The 21,752-nt window shown below is 46.4% G+C and overlaps 1 protein-coding gene across 4 annotated transcripts in view; it reads right to left on the bottom strand.

Annotated features, from left to right (window-relative positions):
- Positions 1-21,752, bottom strand: part of LOC139239212 (transmembrane protein 87A-like) — a 75,874-nt gene that overhangs the window by 7,773 nt on the left and 46,349 nt on the right. For 2 of the 4 annotated variants that reach the window (XM_070867872.1, XM_070867876.1), the window contains 8 exons: positions 20,148-20,219; positions 12,051-12,159; positions 11,147-11,205; positions 9,450-9,553; positions 6,222-6,295; positions 5,797-5,858; positions 2,793-2,845; positions 677-707 (listed from right to left, as the gene is read on the bottom strand). In XM_070867872.1, coding sequence (XP_070723973.1) covers positions 677-707; positions 2,793-2,845; positions 5,797-5,858; positions 6,222-6,295; positions 9,450-9,553; positions 11,147-11,205; positions 12,051-12,159; positions 20,148-20,219 — 564 coding nt within the window. Of the gene's footprint in view, positions 1-676; positions 708-2,792; positions 2,846-5,796; positions 5,859-6,221; positions 6,296-9,449; positions 9,554-11,146; positions 11,206-12,050; positions 12,160-15,058; positions 15,128-20,147; positions 20,220-21,752 lie in introns of all 4 variants that reach the window. The other 2 variants (XM_070867874.1, XM_070867875.1) reach the window with 2 other exon arrangements.

Raw genomic sequence — 21,752 nt, 5'->3', positions numbered from 1 at the left:
TCAAACATATCAAGGAATACTTTTACACAAAATGAAAAAAAGGAAATGACATTTTAAAACACTGCGATTGCGATGGTTCCTGGCACTTTTTGCGATCGGCGATAAGCAAATGAGAGAAAAAGATATACTTCTGTAAATGGGCGGGCACAATTTGCCCCGGATCGCCGATTGTTGCCAAAGCAGAAACTCTACCGTGCATTTTCTACATATTAAAATGTTTCTTTCCTCTTCACCCTCCCCCGCCCACCAAAACATTGACTAAAGCACTGGCCACATTTTGCCGGTTCACAAACAGCCATTCTTCCATGGGCAAGACTGGACAGAGTCAATGGGCTAGTCAGCCATGAAGGGCATCACCAGAGCCTAATCCTGCTCTCACCAAAGGCGCGAATGTTATGCTTTCTTCCAGGAGTTACAGGAATTCCTGGCTGGTTATCCACTTCCCTCCCCAAAGAGTCTAAATGTGTGGAATTCTAGTGACATCACTCCTACCCGCACCTCGACTAAGATCAAATAACTCAGCACAGGTAGGCCTGGGGCCATCTGGTCTGTAGGGCTCAGTCACAAACTGCCATTACCCCCTGGTCATTGGGGGGGAGCTCTATCTGGCACCAAGCCATTGGGATGGAATGGTTAACAGTCAAGCAGAAAAGTCGCAAATTAAGATATAGTTTACCTCATCTGAATCCAGTAGGGTAGGCAGTGCACTGAAAAATAATAGAGTTTAAAAATTGAAAATGCAAGATTAAGTCAATCGATACAACATAATAGGATGTAGGAGTCAGCCTTTTGGCCCCTCGAGCCAGCTCCGCCATTCAATAAGATAATGGCTGATTTGATCTTGGCCTCAAATCCACTTCCCTGCCCGCTCCCCATAACCCTCGACTCCTTATAGAAATCTTTGCTGAATAAACATTAATAGATGGCAGAGTGGCACAGAACGAGGGCGTAACCTGTGTGCACGTCCAGGGAATGGGTATTTGCTCAGCACATACCAGTTTAATTTGATCAAATTCAGAATGATAAATTTTGATGTCATTGCACCATGCGCAGAGAAATACTAGATTGAACAGCATCTTGGTTAAAGAGGAGAATGACTTTATTCATCTAAATGGAAAATAAATTATATATTGTTCATTTACACCTAAGGGAGTTTCACCACAAGAAAACTCCAAGATTTCAGACCCGCTCCTAAAAGATAGACACACCCAAAAGGAAGAGTATCGCTCCACAAAATGGCTACCTTTCATATGTGAGTCCAGGCAGTGAGTGTTGGGAGGCTATTTGACTGTGGAGGGCATCACAGTCAAGCCCAATCCCATTGGGTTGGAAAGGCTGGGGTTGATTTCTTTGGAAGAGGAGGCTAAGGGGAGATTTAATTGCGGTGTATAACATTTTGAGGGTCCTAGACAGAGTGGATAGGGGGCACCTATGTCCCTTAACAGAGAGGTCAATAACCAGGGGGCATAGATTTGAAGTAATTGGCAAGTGGGGCGTTGAGGAGAACATTTTTCACCCAGTGGGTGGTGGGGGTCTGGAACTCACTGCCTGAAAGGGTGGTAGAGGCAGAAATCGTCAGTGCTTTAAGTAGTGCTTGGATATGCACTTGAAGTGCCGTAACCTGCATGGTTACGGACCAAGAGCTTGAAAGTGGGATTAGGCTGGGTAGCTCTTTTTTGGCTGGCACAGACACGATGGGCCGAATGGTCCCCTTCTGTGCCACAAATTTCTATGATTCATTCTCACACATGGCACTTCCCAGCCAATCACCAGACAGCGGATCAGGACCAGAAACTCTGGTCGATTTTCGCCTTCTGGGGCACCGAGGCCAATTTTAGCACCCCCACTGCTTTGCTGACCGAGATCAGGCAACTCTGCATAAACAAGCAATAAAGCCAAGGACCTTCCAGTCTATATAACTCAGTGCCACACCGGTTGGCACCAGTACCCACTGCCACTGGCGCACACACAGACCATCATTCTGTCTGGTGATTTTAAATATGTTATTATGACATTGCTAGTGAACCCGACAGAGGAATTTGTAAACATAGCACTAATTGAGGGGAATCAACATCAGGGGACGCATTCTTAGATCTGAGGCCTTCCCACAGCTATGCCATGGTAAATGTGTTTATTCCACTCTCTCAGCTGTAGTGTTGGCTGGTTTAAATGAAAACGTGCATTCATATAGTGCTTTTCATGACGTCAGGATGTCCCAAAGCGCTTTACAGCAAATTAAGTCCTTTTTTGAAGTGTAGTCCCTGTTGCAATGTAGGAAACGCAGCAGCAAATCTACACACAGCAAGATCCCACAAACAGCCATGCGATGATGATCAGGTCATTGGTTTTAGTGATATTCATTGCGGGATAAATAATGGCCGGGACACTGGGAGATCACCCTTACTCTTAGTGCCATGGGATCTTTTACGCCCACCCGAGGCGGCAGACGGGGCCTCGGTTTGACGTCTCATCCGAAAGACGACACCTCCGACAGTGCAGTGCTCCCTCAGCACTGCATTGCGAGTGTCAGTCTAGATTTTATGCTCGAGTTTCCGGAGTGGGACCTACAACCTTCGGACTCAAGAGGCGACAGTGCTACCCACTGAGCCATAGCTGACACTTGCATGTAATAATCTCTCGCTATTTAACAAGATTATTCCCCCACAAAAATCTCGGTAAATAGGAAAGCACAAAATAAGATATTCCTCCGAAATGGTTGGATTTCGAAAAGCAGTCTTAATTGGGAGGGGGAGAAAGAGGGGACGCAGTCATTTTAGCCGAGAGTGACTTACACGTCGGTTAGCGAGGATGGGATGTTCTCTTCAACCCACTGTAGATCTTCATCCTGTAGAACAGCAAACACTCGCGTTACAGCACATGCCTCAGTGATCTTTAATTTATTTCCCGGTGTTTAGCAGTTGGAAATAAAATATTTAATAGCAAACATTTAAAAATGTAGAGGAGGTGCCAAGATAAAGATCATTTTTTTGGCAATTTTATGTTTGCTAAGGCAAGGGCGTTAGTGGTGGAAATGATTGGGGAAACCCATCATCAAGCAGACAAGAGGTCAGGTATAGCATGGTTAGAAGGGTAAAGCTCCCCCTTCTCTCTCAAGACCCCCAAATCGCAGAAGAGCACCGGTGTAACTCTGCATTTCCCCACACCAACCAACGATCTGAGATTTCCAGTTTAATACTCATGTAGGGGCCATGCTCACTAGGAACTGGCCAAAACATTTATGCCAATAACAGGGTCAGTTTCAAGTCATTCCTTTGCTGAACACAAGTTATCTGAAACAATTACAACACAATGGTGAGAGACAGGCCAGTTTAATTATGAGACCCAAAAGTGTTTATCAGTCATAATATACGCCTTGGAATACATTTCCTTTAGAAGCCCCTATCCACAGCTCTGTACCCTCGCAGGGACATCTTAGGCATCTTGTATTATTGGCTTTCATTCCATCAGGTAAAGACCCTCTGACCCACCCAGCCTGTTCCACACAATTCTGATGCCCTGTATATTCACTCCCCACCCTGCCCAAAACCAGGTGATCTTCTAGGACGGGCAAAAAAAGATAAAAACCGATACAAAAACAAAATACTGCCAATGCTGGAAGTCCAATAAAAACAGAAAATGCTGGAAATATTCAGCGGGCAGCATCTGTGGGGAGAGAAACAGAGTTAATGTTTCAGGTCAATGACTTTTCGTCAGAACAGGAAAAAAAAAACAAGGTTAATTTGAGAAAAGAAATCTGGGCAATTCCTCTCCGACCTGCTTAGGTGATCAAAACTAGTGCAGGAGATCACTCTGGGCCTGATAATCCTATGCTTTCCTTGTTCCTTGAGAGTGTGACCTGGCTATTATCCACCTTTTGTACGTTTATCCTCAGACAGCGTGGGAGGCTTCACTGTGTAATACAAAGACGTAGAGTTCAAATACACTGAGCTGGCTCCCTGGGATTACTTTAGTGGGACGGGTGGCCCTAACCCAACAGCAGGTTTATTAGCCCACCCCATGGTCTACCCTCACTGGTTTCATGAAGGTGGAGCTGTTTCTACAGCAAGAACACAGCTAACAAAAGGAGAACTGGTGCATCTGCAATCCTGTAAAAGTAACAGCGTCTCCTTGAAGTTCAGGCGTAATGGTGTATCTGCAGCCACAGAGCCCATTCCCACCCATCTCATCATTATAGGCAGCCCCTCGAAACGAGGATGACTTGCTTCCATGCCAAAAAAAGGACGAGTTCACAGGTGTTTCAATGAAGGACCCGAACTACATCCTGAAGGGTCGAAGAAGCCTGTGCGTGAATTTCTTTACCGTGGAGTGGCCGTTGCACACCAGCCACCACACGGGCTTGACAGAGCTTAGTCTTGGTCCGGTGGCAAGGATTACCCAAGACTAACTGGAGACCAGCTCTGTTGCACAGATCCAGTGCGCACAGTGTGGGCTGGCCCGTGCTGCCCCTGGGCCCCGATCACGTCCCTCCAGTCTCTCGCAGCTCCTTCGCCCCGACCTCGCTGCTCCTGCCTACGTTCCAATCACCGACCTGGATCTTGATGACATCACTCTTCACAGCTGTCACCCTCCTGCAGCAACTCGCGCTGTACCTTGTAGCGTAGAGGCCCCGATCTGCGAGGGAACATCAGCGGCAGGTCGGGGCTATAAAAGGAGCGGCGAGCAGCGGCCATGGGCAGCGTGGAGGCGTACCACTACATGTCACCCATCTACCCAGTACTGTACTGTGGAAGCTGGAGTAGTAATGACATACTGCCCTAAAATGGGCTTTACTGTTTTGAAAATGGAGAAGGGGCAGATAAGATTTTCTCTAAACCTGCTTGTTAGGGGCATTTAAAAAAAATTTATTCACAGGATGTGGGTGTCGCTGGCAAGGCCGGCATTTATTGCCCATCCCTAATTGCCCCTCGAGAAGGTGGTGGTGAGCCGCCGCCTTGAACCGCTGCAGTCCGTGTGGTGAAGGTGCTCCCACAGTGCTGTTATGGAGGGAGTTCCAGGATTTTGACCCAGCGACGATGAAGGAACGGCCGATATATTTCCAAGTCAGGATAGTGCTTAAATTGGAGGTGATGGTGCTCCCATGCGCTTGCTGCCCTTCTAGGTGGTAGAGGTCGCGGGTTTGGGAGGTGCTGCCGAAGAAGTCGTGGTGAGTTACTGCAGTACATCGTGTCGATGGTACACACTGCAGCCACGGTGGTGAAGGGAGTAAAGGTTTAAAAGCTGGTGGATGATTTTGTCTGGTTCCTGCGTGTTAGGGGCATTGCAAACATCTCGGTAAGATATATTTTGAATTCCATATTTAATTAAATTCATTTTTAAATAGCTTTTTCGAATTCTTTAGAAATAAAAAATAAACAACATCTTTCCCACTATGTTTACATCACTAACGCCTGGCGACCAGAGGGAATCTTGCCCCAGTGGCGGAATATCAGGGTGCACTCATTTCATTATACACAGAGGTTGTCCAACTTGATTTCTATGTGTAGTCTAAGTGGAATGTCAATCTGGACATGTGCATTTATCCAATACACTGCTGAGCTGACCCATTCAGAACCCAACGGTCAACATTTCAAATAAACAGAGGATAGCTTTTACTCAGTGGGCAAATCTTGCCTTCCTCCTCCCAGCTAGAATCAAAGATCCCTAAAGGTTGAGGGTGTCATTAATTCGTACACTCAGCGGTTGTGATGAAGGCACCAAGGTGGCAGCCAAGACTCGAAGACAAAACATTTGATACCAGTCTGCACTGAGCGCCAAAGATGGATTGTGCTCACTCACCATTCTGCTGGGTTTGACTGTGCCATTAGACTCTGATTTTATTGTTCTTATCTTCATTCCCTCTGCAGAAGAAAAAAAAAGAAATTATCAATGCCAGAGAATTTAAGATACATCACTCACAGAATGAAGTGACGTACAGGATACAAAAGCAGTACAGAACATCTTAAATTTAAAACAAATGTTGCCTCATTTAAGTAACTATCCAGTAGCATCACCCAACCATTGGAAACTTTCAATTTCCTAGCAGTATCATTAGTTCATTGTAACATGACCAGTAAGCAATGTTCCTTCTAATTCTTTTTTGGGCCTGTGCGGCCCCTATAACGGGTTGCACTGGCCATTCACAATTCTGCACATGCAAGGTTTGTCTATTTAAAAGCCAGCTCACCTTTATATACGGTGACATTTTAATTAGCCACACTCACCAAAAGCTTCATTGATCAACTGTTCCTCTTCCTCTTCATCATCCATTTCATCTACCAATGGAGAATAAGCATATCTGCAAACAAGAGGATAGTGGGCAGTTACTCTCATTGCACAGCACAGCCAGAGATAACGCAGCAACTCCTTGGCAACACGTACTGAAAAACCACTTCATATAAAAACAGAACATAGAATCATACAGCACCTCTTAAATCGCACTGTAGCCTTCTCTGCTGTAAGAACAACCCCAGATTCTCCAGTCTCACCACATAACCCCTCATCCCTGGCACTATTCAGCCCATCGTACCTGTGCCGGCTCATTGAAAGAGCTATACAATTAGTCCCACGCCCCTGCTCTTTCCTCGTAGTCCTGCAAATTTTGCCTTTTTAAGTATTTATCTGTGCCTTTTGAAAGTTTCCACTGCCCCTTCAGAAAGTGCATTTCAGATCATAACTCGCATAAAAAAATCTCAGTGTCTCAGTGCATAGCACACTCGCCTGAGTCAGAAGGGTTCAAAGTACAAGTCCCACTCCAGAGATTTGAGCACATCCAATCCAGTGCAGTGCTGAGGGAGTGCTGCACTGTTCGAGGTGTCCTGGCCAATATTTATCCCTCAATCAACATAACAAAAACAGATTATCTGGGTCATTATCACATTGCTGTGTGTGGGAGCTTGCTGTGCGCAAATTGGCTGCTGCATTTCCCACATTACAACAGTGACTACACTCCAAAAAGTACTTCATTGGCTGTAAAGTGCTTTGAGATGTCTGGTGGTTGCGAAATTAATGCAAGTCTTTCTTTCTGTATTGCCCCCTGGAATTATCTTAAATCTGTAGCCTCTGGTTACCAGCCAATGGAAACAGTTTCATCTTATTTACTATCGAAACGCTTCATGATTTTGAACACTCTTAAATCTCACCATAGCCTCCTCTGCTCTACGGAGAACAACCCCAGCTTCACCACATAACTGACTTCCCTTATCCCTGGCACCAATCTGGTATATCTCTTCACCCTCTGGAAATGCTCAGCAGGTTGGTCAACAACTGAAAAAGACAGTTTAACATTTTGCCTGGGTCCCTCTTCATCAAGCCACCTGTTCAGAAAATGTTGGAAGTTTTTATATAGTATGGACTTGAACTGTGAAAAACTCTCAGCTATGCAGTTATAGATTCCAATCTTGAATTCTGGAGAGCTATGTGACACTCGGACGAAGGACTAGTGGTTACGGACGGAAGCAAATCAAGGAGGTAAATTCAGAAACCACACAAGAATTTTTTTTTTGTTCGTTCATGGGATGCAGACGTCGCTGGCAAGAGCGGCATTTATTGCCCATCCCTAATTGCCCTTGAGAAGGTGGTACGAGTCGCCTTCTTGAGCTGCAGAGGGCAGTTAAGAGTCACCCACATTGCTGTGGATCTGAAATCACATATAGGCCAGACCAGGTAAGGACAGCAGATTTCCTTCCCTAATGTACATTAGTGAACCAAATGGATTTTTACGACAATCTGGTGGTTTCATAGTCATCATTACTGCTACAGGCTGTACCTCTCCAGTCCGTCACCCTTGGGGCCTGACCAGTGTCGGACCACAGGTGGTCATGCCGACCCTAGCATTGTCAGCAGTACCCTCGACTTACTGGATACTGCTGACAACGCTGCTGACAATGACCCAGCCGCGTGCTGGGCATGCGCTGCAGAAGCCTACTGCACAACATTTCTCAGGCCCAGCTTCAGCACCTCAGTCAGCCGCCATGCTCCTTGCTCCCTCTCCGTGCCGATCCGACCAAGGAGGGAACACCGGAGGCAGCGGGGAAGAGGAGCAGCCAGCCCCAGGACACAGCGCGGGCCGCGACACAGAAAATAGGTGCAGGAGTAGGCCATTCGGCCCTTCGAGCCTGCACCGCCATTCAATAAGATCATGGCTGATCATTCACCTCAGTACCCCTTGCCTGCTTTCTCTCCATACCCCTTGATCCCTTTAGCCGTCAGGGCCATATCTAACTCCCTCTTGAATATATCCAACGAACTGGCATCAATAACTCTCTGCGGTGGGGAATTCCACAGGTTAACAACTCTGAGTGAAGAAGTTTCTCCTCATCTCAGTCCTAAATGGCGCCCTCAGTCCTTATCCTTAGATTGTGTCTCCTGGTTCTGGACTTCCCCAACACCGGGAACATTCTTCCTGCATCTAATCTGTCCAGTCCCGTCAGAATTTTGTATGTTTCCATGAGATCCCCGCTCATCCTTCTAAACTCCAGTGAATACAGGCCCAGTTGATCCAGTCTCTCCTCATATGTCAGTCCTGCCATCCCTGGAATCAATCTGGTGAACCTCCGCTGCACTCCCTCAATAGCAAGAACGTCCTTCCTCAGATTAGGAGACCAAAACTGAACACAATATTCCAGGTGAGGCCTCACCAAAGCCCTGTACAACTGCAGTAAGACCTCCCTGCTCTTATACTCAAATCCCCTAGCTATGAAGGCCAACATACCATTTGCCTCCTTCACCGCCTGCTGTATCTGCATGCTAACTTTCAATGACTGATGAACCATGACACCCAGGTCTCGTTGCACCTCCCCTTTTCCTAATCTGCCGCCATTCAGTTTATATTCTGCCTTTGTGTTTTTGCCCCAAAGTGGACCACCTCACATTTATCCACATTATACTGCATCTGCCATGCATTTGCCCACTCACCTAACCTGTCCAAGTCACCCTGCAGCCTCTTAGCATCCTCCTCACAGCTCACACCACCACCCAGCTTAGTGTCATCTGCAAACTTGGAGATATTGCACTCAATTCCTTCATCTAAATCATTAATGTATATTGTAAAGAGCTGGGGCCCCACCACTGAGCCCTGCGGCACCCCACTAGCCACTGCCTGCCATTCTGAAAAGGACCCATTTATCCCGACTCTCTGCTTCCTGTCTGCCAACCAGTTCTCTATCCATGTCAGTACATTACCCCCTTCGACTCCCCTGCTGGGAATGATGCCGGACCAAGGATGTTGCTGGACTGGAGAGGTGCAACCTGGAATAGCTTTCCATTCCAGAGTTATTTAAATTAATTTAAATTCCCCAGCTGCCATGGTGGGATTTGAACTCATGTCTCTGGATCATTAGTTCAGACTAAATGGTACTGGAGTGGTGTGTTCGTTTCCCCCCCTCCCCCACAGGGTATTGGTACTAAATATGCCAGTGACAACGCTGAATAATGAACGACACTAAACCCACCTCTGGTTATTTGCAGACGGCCTCCACAAGAACATTATTACAAGCAGCAAAACGGAGAAGAGAAACCGCCAGAATGCATCTTCGATCCACAGCTCCCTCCAGTCCTGGTGCAGAACAAAAGACTTATTTTTATGGTGCACTTCAAGCCTCAGAAACATTACAAAGCACTTGGCAGATGCGACAGTCATTCTGCACGCATCAAGTGCCACAAACATCACAGAGATGACCGATTAGTTCGTTGATTTTTGATGGTGTTGGGTTAGGAGGAATGCTGTACACGACATTGGGAGAATTCTCTACTCTTCCAATAGAGCCGCTAGTCCTTTGGCTGAGCAGGTAGTGGTGATGTCAGGAAGCACTTCTTCACACAAAGGGTGGTGAAAATATGGAACTCTCTCCCCAAAATAGCTGTTGAGGCTGGGGGGGGGGGGGGGGGGGGGGCGGGGTTCAATTTAAAATTTCAACACCAAAATCAACAGATTTCTGTTAGGCAAGGGTATTAAGAGATATGGAACCAAGGTGGGTAGAAGGAGTCAAGACACAGGTCAGCCACGACCTAACTGAATGGCTGAACAGGATCGAGGGGTTGAATGGCCTACTCCTGATTCTATGTTCCAGATGGGGCCCCGATTTAATCTGACAGAAACCACCTCAATAAACGCAGCTCTCATTCAGCACTGCACTGGGAGTGGCAGCCTAGACTATGTGCTCAAATCCTGAAATGGGACTTGAACCCACGACCTTCAGACTCAGAAGAGTGTGCCACCAACTGAAGCAAGGCTGGCACATCAGTAAAGCTATTCCAGCTAGAAACTCTGCCAAGGACTGATGACACCTGTACACAAGGGGGTGGGGAAAGACAGATAAAAGATATTCCGTAACAGGGTCTATGCCTGGTTAATGGAATGGTGTTGAAACAAACTCTTTTATTAGGTTGGCTGATGCACCCTGTAGTTTCATGTGGACGTTTCACTATGGCACCGTTAATCTTTGCAAGAACCGTATAAATACATTTGCCTCCCATCCCCCAGAACTAAACACGAGGGAAGCTAACAGCATCAAACTTTCAACTTGGCACGCAATTGCTGTTTGCAATGTTACAAGAGAATTGGAGTACAAGAGTAAAGATGCCTTACTGCAATTATATAGGGCCCTGGTGAGACCACACCTGGAGTACTGTGTGCAGTTTTGGTCTCCTTACCTAAGGAAGGGTATATTTCCCATAGAGGGAGTGCTTCAAAGGTTCACCAAACTGATTCCTGGGATGGGGGGGATAGTCCTATGAGGAGAGATTGAGTAGACAAGGCCTATATCCTCTAGAGTTTAGAAGAATGAGAGGTGATCTCATTGAAACATACAAAATTCTTACAGGGCTTGACAGGGTAGATACTGGGAGGATGTTTCCCCTGGCTGGGGAGTCTAGAACCAGGGGTCACAGTCTCAGGGTAAGGGGTCGGCTATTTGGGACTGAGCTGAGGAGAAACTTCTTCACTCAGAGGGTGGAATTCTCTGCCCCAGAGTGAATGCTCAGTCTTTGAGTATATTCAAGACAGAGATCGATAGATTTTTGAATATTAAGGGAATCAAGGGATCTGGGGACAGTGCGGGAAAGTGGAGTTGAGGTAGAAGATCAGCCATGATCTTATTGAATAGCCTTCTCCTGCTCCTAATTCTTATGTTATGTTATGTTTACTCACCGACTGACAGGCTGGAAGCCTGAATGTCATCGTCACCCAGATGATAAAAACCACTGAAGCTGAGGAAAGAACACAAACACCTTTGATGCAGTTATCGTCAAGAAACTTTCCATTCTACAGCGAGCAAAAAAAGTACCAATGAAACCCGTGAAGAAATAGATCGACCAAAGCTTCCAATTTAAAAAAAAACAATGCATAACTTCTCTGAAGACAGGAATGATTTTAAAAAAGCACACACACATCTTACAGATCTTCTCCCCCTCCTCCTCCCTCCCCCCCCCCCCTCCATTTTATATGTTGTGACCCTCAACTTGAGGATCCACCAGGGTCACACACTATTTCCCAACCAAATGGGCAGGCAGCTGGGGGAATATGTCTCAGTTCTATACCAGGCAGTGCAGTTACCAACCAAGTCATTAGATCAGCACGGATGGAGAAATAGTTCTGTATTACACCTTTCCAAATCTTGCTTTCATAATTAGAATTTGCCCCGTAATTTCCAATCTCCAAGAATTTTCATGAACTCTGACCCTGGGACTGATATCTCCCAATACTGGGCACGAGCAAGGGTTCCTGGGTTACAAATGCAAGGAGGGTGAAACTTAAACTAAAAGCACTTCTATAAACGTTATTCCTCAGAGTAAGGTGTCGCCCATTTAAAACTGAGGAGGAGGAGGAGGAATTTCTTCTGAGGGTTATAAATCTGTGGAATTCTCTGCCCCAGAGAACTTAAGCGGGCAGGGAAGCGGAGCTGAGCCCCAAGATCAGATCAGCCATGATCTTATTGAATGGCGGAGCAGGCTCAAGGGGCCAAATGGCCTAATCCTGCTCCTATTTCTTATGTTGTGTTCTTCCCTCTCCGAACCCCTGCAATTTAATGTGGTGCAACAATTGGGAAACTTACCAAAAACAGCAAATATTAAAGTGTTTGTGAAGTGTCGGTACAGCGAGAGTTTCACCAGAGCTCTTCGAAGTTTCAGCTGCTTCATTGTCTGGGACAGGCTGATGAAGATGTGTAACGGGTCAAGGAAACTACAACTTGTTTGAAAAAGCAATTAAGATATTTTATTTTTTTGCTCATCCCCTCACCTGAGCTGCAGAAAAGAGGTTAGTCACCACAATATAGCCAACTCGTCATCAAACTTGGTACACCTATTACTGGTAATAATGAACATTCATTTGTAAAAATTCATGGGGATTGGGCAGCGGTTGGAAAATCAATTAAGTACAAGATTAATACAAGTCTTTGGTTTCTGGGGGATAGGGGACTGGGAGATATTTTTGCTCAATTGGTTACTGCTACTTTCACCACCAAAATTCGAAGTAGGGAGGGAAAGAAAAGAGATGAAGGAAAAACTCCATCAGTGTAAGTGGTGATCGGAGAGGTTTTGTTTTGAGAAAAAAAAAGAGGGGGCAATGTGTTAGGATTCCACCAAACAATGGGACATTCTGTTGGCTATCGAATGGTTCTTTGGACAACAGTGCATTACCACAAGTAGATATTGTGGCCAAGCAAATCACAACAATTAACAGGGAATTAGATAAATACAAGAACATTGTAAAAGGCACAGGGAGAGAGTAAAGGAAGTGGTATAACAGTAGATAGATCGGGTGGGGGAAACCAGCACTGGGTAGACATGATGGGCCAAATGGCCTCCTTCTGCAGCAACATTTTTTTAAATCATACTTGATGGTTTCAGTACAGTAGGAGGAAATGAGATCAGTACCATTGAAACTCAAATCATGCAAGCTTATACCAGGATTCTATGGAGAGTCACGATTTAGCAAAGCACCCAGTATAAGCACTATTACTACACATTAGACACTTTGATAGGTTCTCTATCTTTGCTAGAAACATTTCACAATCTAGTTCAAACAGTAGCAAATGTATCACTGGGTGGATACACTGCAACTTCTCTCAAATTATTGCATAAATCAGATAGTTTAATGTGCAAGGACCACTTATACCTAAATGCAACTGAAAGGAATATTTAAACATTCAGTGGCTTAATTGAGTATTTGCGAGGAAATAAAATACACTCAGCACCCAATACTGGCACTCTACTCTCCCCCCTCCCCTCCAAAATTATTCCTGGCACTCTCTTCTCCACCTCCAAAGTTAATACTGGCACTCTCATCTATCTCCCCCACCCCTCAAGATAATGTGGCACTTTCCACCTCACCCCCCACCCCCTCCAAGCATCCATCCTGCCCGCTTCCCTTCACCCCCTTTCCTCATTATGCTGCTACCCGAGCGCTGCTTGTTATTTGACTTGATTCTGGCTGCTGCAGGTGCGTTCTGATGCTCTTGCATTCCTCGGAGGAGTGGTGTTGAGAGGAGAGAAGCCCTGGTTATACTGATTTCCGTCAGCAAACATGGGCTGGGCCCCCAAAACGTTCACGTTTGGCACTTATGGTGCTGACTGATCCAACAGGGGCAGGCACCTTTTCTGTGCTGGATCCTGAACTGTGACAGTTCTCACAACCTTGGCTCCTGGTACGCCAGCCTCACTCAATGCTTATGGTGTAACGGTAAAAGAGGGTGATGAAGAAAGTGAAACAAAGTGCAGGAAGGCCACGAGTCAGCATTGAGTCTTGAACACCAACTGGGAGATGTCTTTTTTTCTAATTTTTTTTGGGGGGGGGGGGGCCGAGAAAGGACATGAACATTTGGTAATCTTAGTCTTATCTATGGAGAATTCCTTGAATTCAGTATGGAAATCTAGATATATTGGGTGGAGTCAGCAATCTGTGATCAATGAAGTTTAATGACTAAGCAGCTTTAAATTGAAATAGTAGAGTTTATAAAAACATAACACGCTTAAAAAAACCTGGTCCACCTCATTCCGCACCAGCACATTACCATGGCCAAGGGCTTGAACAAAATTGCCTCCAGACGACCACAAGGTGCGTGACACTTCCTAGGATGTCTCGTCCTCCCTTTTGTGTCTCTGAGGAACTGCCTAGTCTCTCCTAGTTATCAGCTCTGACCCCGAGACAGTCGGGATTGAGACTTTGTCCAATGTCGATAAAGTACATTTTTTAAAAAGTGCCTGAATAGTTAACAGCACATTCCTGAACAGCTTGTATTATTTGGGATGCAGTGAGCCAGTTACTCTGGTAAGCTCGGACTGTTTCGAGTTTCGAACTCTGCATTGGGACAGTTTCTATAATTCCTGCATCGCGGATGCATAGCACACCGCCATTTCAGTGTCTGCATCCAATCCCCCTTTGAGTAGTATTTGGATGCACCAGATTGGAATCAGGGACAGAACCTGTAACCACAGCACTGTGAAGTACACAGAAATGGAGACATAGAGCAGAATGGAAACGGGCAGTGCAGGATTAACTTCTTCCATCTCGGCAGCTTTACCAGAACAACCACCTCACTCTCTCAGCCTGGCAGCCAGCAGCAGTGCCTTATGGCCGCCGTTTCAGGCCAGCCCGATGAGTAACGTGATTGATGCACCACATTCATTTGTGATGACCCATTATAATTTACAGTGGAGAACTGCTTCAGATACTGTAACGGTTACAGCATGATCATTTGGAAACCCAACAAAACAATGGGAATTCAAGCTTGGTTAGATGGAACAGCTACTAACTTGAATTGTGCGTTAATACACGGCCCTTTGCGTAGCGCCCTTTGTAATCTTCTTGAAGTCTGGGTTCAAAATAAAACCCATATACCTGCCTGGAGACTTAATCTAACTAGACGTTTGGACTCGGCTTCGTACTGACAGGTAAAGAGAAGATAAATCTTTTAACAAAACCATTTTTGGGATCGTGGAACTTCCGATGGCCTTAGACAGAGAGGGCTTAATTCCTGGAATGCAACCAACAAAAATGGAAAAATATTTCTTTTATAGCACTCAACGCGAACTAGCCAAGCATCAGGCAGCGACAGGATATCCACCAGCAGAGTGAAGAGTCAAGTAGAGCAAGGGGGATGGCAGCCAGCAGCACTACATCATCCTGATTCTAAGAAACAGAAAGACAGAGAGAGTACACAAGAGTGGGGGGGAAAAAGAAAGCATCACACACAGTAAGCTAGCACACAGTAGGGAGGAATCTGGTCGCTCTTTGGGAACAGCCAGTTAGATCACAACAAGATCTCAGTATTTGATTGTAGCCTCAAGTTTGCCAAGTACTTAGCGTTGTCACTAGGAACTCGTTAAAGCATAATGGTGGGTGCTCGGAGGTTTCTGTGTTGTGCCAACATGAAATGAGAACACCCTGCAGCAGCACAGTCACAGATTTTGCCTTTCTAAACTTGTGTGGTGTCTTTTTATGGGTTGCCTTTTTTTTTTTGAGGGGCCCATCACTGGTGGCTGTAGTCGTGGCACCAATTCACAGGATCCCTAAATATGGCTGAGAAAAAAAGTCAGCCCGTCTTAGTTCACCCATCTGAGAAGATTCTACACACTTTTAAGTGTGGCACCTAATGTCTCGTTAAATGATTCCATGGTTTGCCCTCACTACTCTACCTGGAAGTTAAAGTAGTGTCAGCTGTGGCTCAGTGGGCAGCACACTCGCCTCTGAGTCAGAAGGTCGTGGGTTCGAGTCCCACTCCAGGGACTTGAGCACATAAATCCAGACTGACATTCCCAGTGCTGCATTGTCGGAGGTGCCGTCTTTCAGATGAGACGTTAAACCGAGGCCCCGTCTGTCTCCTCAGGTGGATGTAAAAGATCCCATGGCATTATTTTGAAGAAGAGCAGGGGAGTTATCCACAGTGTCCTGACCAATATTTATCCCTCAATCAACGTAACAAAAATAGACTATCTGGTCATTATCACATTGCTGTTTGTGAGAGCTTGCTGTGCACAAATTGGCTGCCGCGTTTCCCACATTACAACAGCGACTACACTCCAAAAGTACTTCATTGGCTGTAAAGTGCTTTAAGACGTCCGGTGATCGTGAAGGGCGCTATATAAATGCAAGTCTTTTTTTTCTTTTAAAGAAAGTCTTACTTTTATATAGTGCCTTTTATGACCTCAGGATGTCTCAAAGCGCTTTACAGCCAATGAAGTACTTTTGGAATGTAGTCACTGTTGTAATGTGGGAAACGCGGCAGCCAATTTGCGCACAGCAAGCTCCCACAAACAGCAATGTGATAATGACCAGATAATCTGTTTAAGTTCATTCAATGTATTGAACACTTGGTATAAGAGTTTCCTGCCTTTATTAGTTTGAACCAATGTTCCCTTGTCCTATCCTCTTCTGGATTTACCTTTATCATACCCTTTATTATCTTGCAAACCTCCAAGGTCAACTGCTTATATTGCTTGAATGTCTCTCTTGTTGTCCAGAACTATAGACAATATTCAAATAATAAGATACAGTTTCAGTAGGACTTCCTTGGACTTGAACTCGACTGTTTGGGCTGCTTTCAACTGTTTCGACTTCTTTACCCAGAGAGTGGTTAAACTATGGTCCTTACTACCATGGTGGAAGTGAATAGCGTTATGCTGATCGAGTTGGATGAAGTAGGGTGGGAGCAGGCTTGTGCGGAGCATAAACAGCAGCACAGACCAGTTGGGTTGAATGGCCTGGTCCGTGCTGTAAGTGCTATGTAATATAGTTCAGCATTCTGTCGATTGCTGCTCTGCAATGATTGGACAGGTCGAGTTGACTCTGCCGAGATCACTCGATCTAGTTTAGCTTCACTCTTAACTATACTAACACTATTCATGGAGTATGTGTCACCCATTTCACCTTCTCGTGTGCGGCACTTTATACTTGCCGATATTAAATTTTGGCTACCATTCTGCCCAATTTGTTTTGTATTCCCTACGAAGCTGGCTCAGAATCAACTGAGCTGCAACGTCTGAAAATACACCAATTTGCATAGAGTTTCTGAATGGCAGTCACTGATGCAAATTAGAAACAACCCTGCTCACCCTGTGCAACACTAGCTTACTCCCCCCGCCCCCCTCCCACACTGACAACTCCTGTAACAAATAGCCACTGTTTTCTGTCCTTCAGCCAATCTCTCATTCCTTCTCGGGGTTTACTCTGAAGCTGCACAGCTTTGAGGTTGAGCCTAAGCACATGACATTGTGGGGCTTTTCGACAGACCAAGTGGGACGCCGCTGTCAAAAACCTGAGATGTTGAGCAGCACACAAGCAGCATACTGACCCAGCATGAAGGTTTCTTGGATTAACACTGCGGCGTTCAGGTACCAAGATGCTAAATAAGCCCAGTGACAACATTGCATTCCAAATTAAACACTTTGTACACAAGGAAAGCTTAAAAACCATTGCTTCCCCAAGAGCTACCAGAATTCTAGATCTTTCCGATTCGATTCGCTCTCAAGGCCTATCGGGGAGACTTTGCAGTTCTACCTTGAGGAGGTTATAAATACTCAATAGCTATTCCTGAGCATTTCTTGACTAAGTGGCCTACAGTGACAGACAGTGAGCTCCTCCAGCAAATCAAAACCTGCCAGAACAGTTAAGTAGCCTCCAATAGTCAAAATCAACATGCTTTACATTACAAATCGACGGCAAATCTTGAGGTAGTTAAAATAATTGAATAGTGAGCATCACACGGGGCCCAAGTTTCCACAAGAAAAAAAACGGGCGCCCCTCCGAGCTGGGCACCCGTTTTTGGCGCCTAAAAAAATCCTCGGTATTCTCCACCTACTTGCAGGTCCTCTGGCCCTCGGCGCAGCCAGCACGAGCTGTGGGGGGGGGGGGCGGAGCCAGGTCCCTGCGCTGAAAACAGTGCCGGGACCTCTGCACATTCACGCTACAGTGGGCACGCAAGTGCAGTAGCTCCAGGCGCCGAACTGTGTGGGAAGGGCCCGAAGCACGCAGCCCCTAGCCCTGGCCGAATGGCCTCACTGGGGCTGCGTGAATAAGGCTCCTCCTACGGCCAGCTCCTGCTTCCCCCCCCACCACCCCCCCCCCCGCCCCCGACACCCGCTCCCCGCCCCCCTGCCTCCGGACCAGACCCGACACCCGCTCCCCCGCCCCGACCCTCTCCCCCCCCTCCCGCTCAGCGGCACGAACGGCTGCAGAATTCTCCCTGGCTGAAGCACTTTCACACAGGTAGGAAGATGGTTTATTTAATCTTTTCTTGGCTTATAAATGTTTATTCAGGTTGGATTTATTTGTATAATATTTGTAGAAGTATAAATAAGGATTTATTGTAGAATTTAATGACTTCCCTTCCCCCCCCTCCCCCCCCCACCTCGTTCTGGACGCCTAATTTGTAACCTGCGCCTGATTTTTTTAATGTGTAGAACAGGTTTTTTCAGTTCTACAAAAATCTTCACTGGCTCCATTCTACTTTAGTTTGGAGTACGTTTTCACTGTGGAAACTTTGAAATCAGGCGTCAGTGGCCGGACACGCCCCCTTTTGAAGAAAAAATTCTGTTCCAAAGTAGAACTGTTCTACCTGACTAGAACTGCAGAAAAAAAAATGTGGAGAATTGCGATTTCTAAGATAGTCCGTTCTCCACCAGATGCTCCTAAAAATCAGGTGCAAATCATGTGGAAACTTGGGCCCACGATCTTGTTTTGAACTTGCGCTGTACCCCGCAAACCAGGACAGTTTTACTGCGGAATGGATAGGAGAGAGAGTGAATAAAAACAACATAAAAACAAGATAATCTAATGCCCAGGATACGGTAAAACGCCACAAACTCAGAAGCCACAAGAATGGCTGGGATGGTAAAAGGACAGATCACACTGGTGCATTAGCAGATGCTCTACTGAGGTGGAGGCTGTTGGGGCACAGAAGAGGGAGCTTCACCCTGCACCTGGCGAGCCAGCTTACACCAGACCTGGAAGTACCTGATGCAGACACTTAGTCGGAGTGGAAAATATTCCATTTTCAGCCCTGGTGCTCAATGAGCACGAAAATTGAAATTAGAGGCATTACGAAGCTGAAACCACCTCCCGCCAACAATAGAGTGTTTAAATTCGGTCCATGCATTCTCCGAAGCAAAGCAGAGCGAGATTCCTCCCTCCGGGGATTCTCATTCCACTTTGTTCTGGTGTCAGCTTGGCACTGGGTTCAGAGTGCGTTACAACATAACTGCAGTCGCCAGGGCTGTACTGTAAATGCTGCCGTACCCTGCTCAGTATTTGACACAGCACGTACGCACGGAGTTGCTGCGTTATGGACTCGAGCATTCAATCTCCTGTGCCCTCCGCACCCTCCCCGGTTCCCACTCTCAGCAACGTCAATGTGGGGAAGCACAGCGCAAACCTTTGACATGCGCCCCCTCGTAACACCGGATTTCAAAGTGTCACTCAGAGGTCCGGAAGCAGACTTACTATGCGGTTTCCCAATTCTCAAGAGGAAACACCACAGCAACACACCAGGGAAGAAAACCCACCCGCATTTTTATTTAATAGGCTTTCAATTTGCAGTTCACAGGGGCGACTGTAAGGATCCCTATCCATCTGAGCCAAGGCACACCATGCCTCGAGAGTTCTGGATTTCTCTGCATTTATTCACTTGTATTTACCAACAATAAAAACATTTTCTGCAAAGGTGGCACAATTTTCCTTTGGTAGCCAACACCGACTATCTCTGGGGGCAGTCCCGGGGAGCACGTCAATATTTGCAAGGGACCCCCAATACAGAAAAGCCTGAAACCCAGCATTTAAGTTTATAATTTCTGCCATACTCAGAAGGCAAAAGGAGGGCAGATAACGGTGCCAGCTCCCCTTGCGACTCAGCCTGTGTACACATCTCTCCATTTCGTCCAAATTTACTCGCCATTTTAGAACGGAATGATTAGTAAAAGCTCGGGTTTAGCAGCCAGCATTAAGCAGGAGACAGATCAGACTTTGCATATTGAGACGCTGGAGTGACACTCGGTTGAATGGGCAGGTTTGCGTCAAATCATCGCGTAGCGTACAAGCCACGTCGCGAATATGATTAAATAACTGAACAAACGACAACATAAAATCTCCCAAAACCCACTGGAAGTTAGTAAGAGACCCGGGGAGGGGGGTGGGGGGAGGGGCGGAAAAAGGATATCCACCATACAATACAGGAGTCTATTAACGCAAGAGAAATCTCACAGATGGTCATGGCTGCCACAGGATGCTCCTAAAGAGGGACATCAATGTTAGTTAACATAACTAGCATAGTAACCTGGAGGGATTCTATATCGTATATCCTAAACATGGAGTTTGTTTTCTTCCTCTGAAGGGGGCAACACTGCTCCACCGCACACAGATACAGTCTCCCGTTATATACCTGTTAAATCGCCTGGGAGGGACTTGCGATTACTCTGCCGTTGGATCTTGACTCCAGATACTGCAGACAAACCTCCAGACCTCCCACTGCATCAGTAAAGTGGAACAGTGGAGTTGGGGCACTTGTCTGCTGCACTGGGAGAGGAAAGCTAGCACAAATGACCCAATCATCTCAGATACATCAGCTTCTGAGGTACAGTGTGTCCATTTTTACTGGAGGCACATTTCTAACTATACCCAGGGCAAGTTAATCGGCAGTGCACAAAATCCTCTGCACTTTCCTCTTGCAGTGCAGTTTAAAAAAGTATTGACTGGATCCAACCACCTGCCCAATTATCATCATTAATCCTGATAATCGTCTCGTCTGCAGAGCTTGGATGAGCTGCACCAGACATACATTCATCTGGGCTCGTACAATCACCCACCCCAACAAGTTTTCTCCCTCCCAAAGATGACAGCCCGGGTTGTGGCATTTAAAGAAAAATTCATTCATGGCATGTGGATGTCGCTGGCAAAGCCGGCATTTATTGCCTATCCCTAGTTACCCATTAGCAGGTGGTGGGCCTTCGTCTTGAACCGCTACAGTCCGTGAGGTGAAGGTGCTCTCACAGTGCTGCTAGGGAGGTAGTTTCAGAATTTCGACCAAGCGACGATGAGGGAACCGCGATATATGTTCAAGTCAGAATGGTGAGAGACTTGGAGGGGAACTTGGAACGGATGGTGGTGCCATACGCCTGCTGCCCTTGTCCTGTAGGTGGCAGAGGTCCCGGGTTTGGGAAATGCTGCCGAAGAAGCCTTGGTGAGTTGCCGCAGCGTCTCCTACAGATAGCATACACTGCAGCCACTGGTGCACTGCTGGTGAAGGGTCCCATGTATACTGGCACCCAGCAGCCCTCCAGTACTTCACCCAAATTCCCCATTCTTCGCCTGTGAGCCGCAACTACGAGCAATGGCAGGCTATTCGACCGGACAAAGCATCACAGCCAATCTGATCCTGTCCCTATGACCATACTTTTCTAGCAGTCAGGGAGCAGTGATTCAGGAGCAGGTACTAAGACTGATTTCCGCTCCCCTCTCCACTCCACCTTTGCCAGCCTGTGGCAAATGTGGCACTTACCCAGCCTACATACCTCAGTACAACACAGAGTGCTGCAGTTAACCTCTAAGCCATCAAAGAAGACAATTAATTAATTCTTTTTTGAAAAGTAAAATGCCACAGTATCACCACCAATGTTCCCGTTAAGCTGTGCAGCGATCTGGAGGTCCCGCACGCTGGCCGAGCACCAGGTTTTGAATGAAAAACTGCGCATGCGCGGAAATTTGAATGGGACGCGCTCGCCGTTAAAAGGGGTCGCGTCCCATTAGATTAGAGGGAACATTGACC

This window comes from Pristiophorus japonicus, chromosome 26 (assembly GCF_044704955.1).
Source record: "Pristiophorus japonicus isolate sPriJap1 chromosome 26, sPriJap1.hap1, whole genome shotgun sequence".
NCBI classification, from domain to species: Eukaryota; Metazoa; Chordata; class Chondrichthyes; family Pristiophoridae; genus Pristiophorus; species Pristiophorus japonicus.
This window is presented reverse-complemented; position numbering and strand designations above follow the sequence as displayed.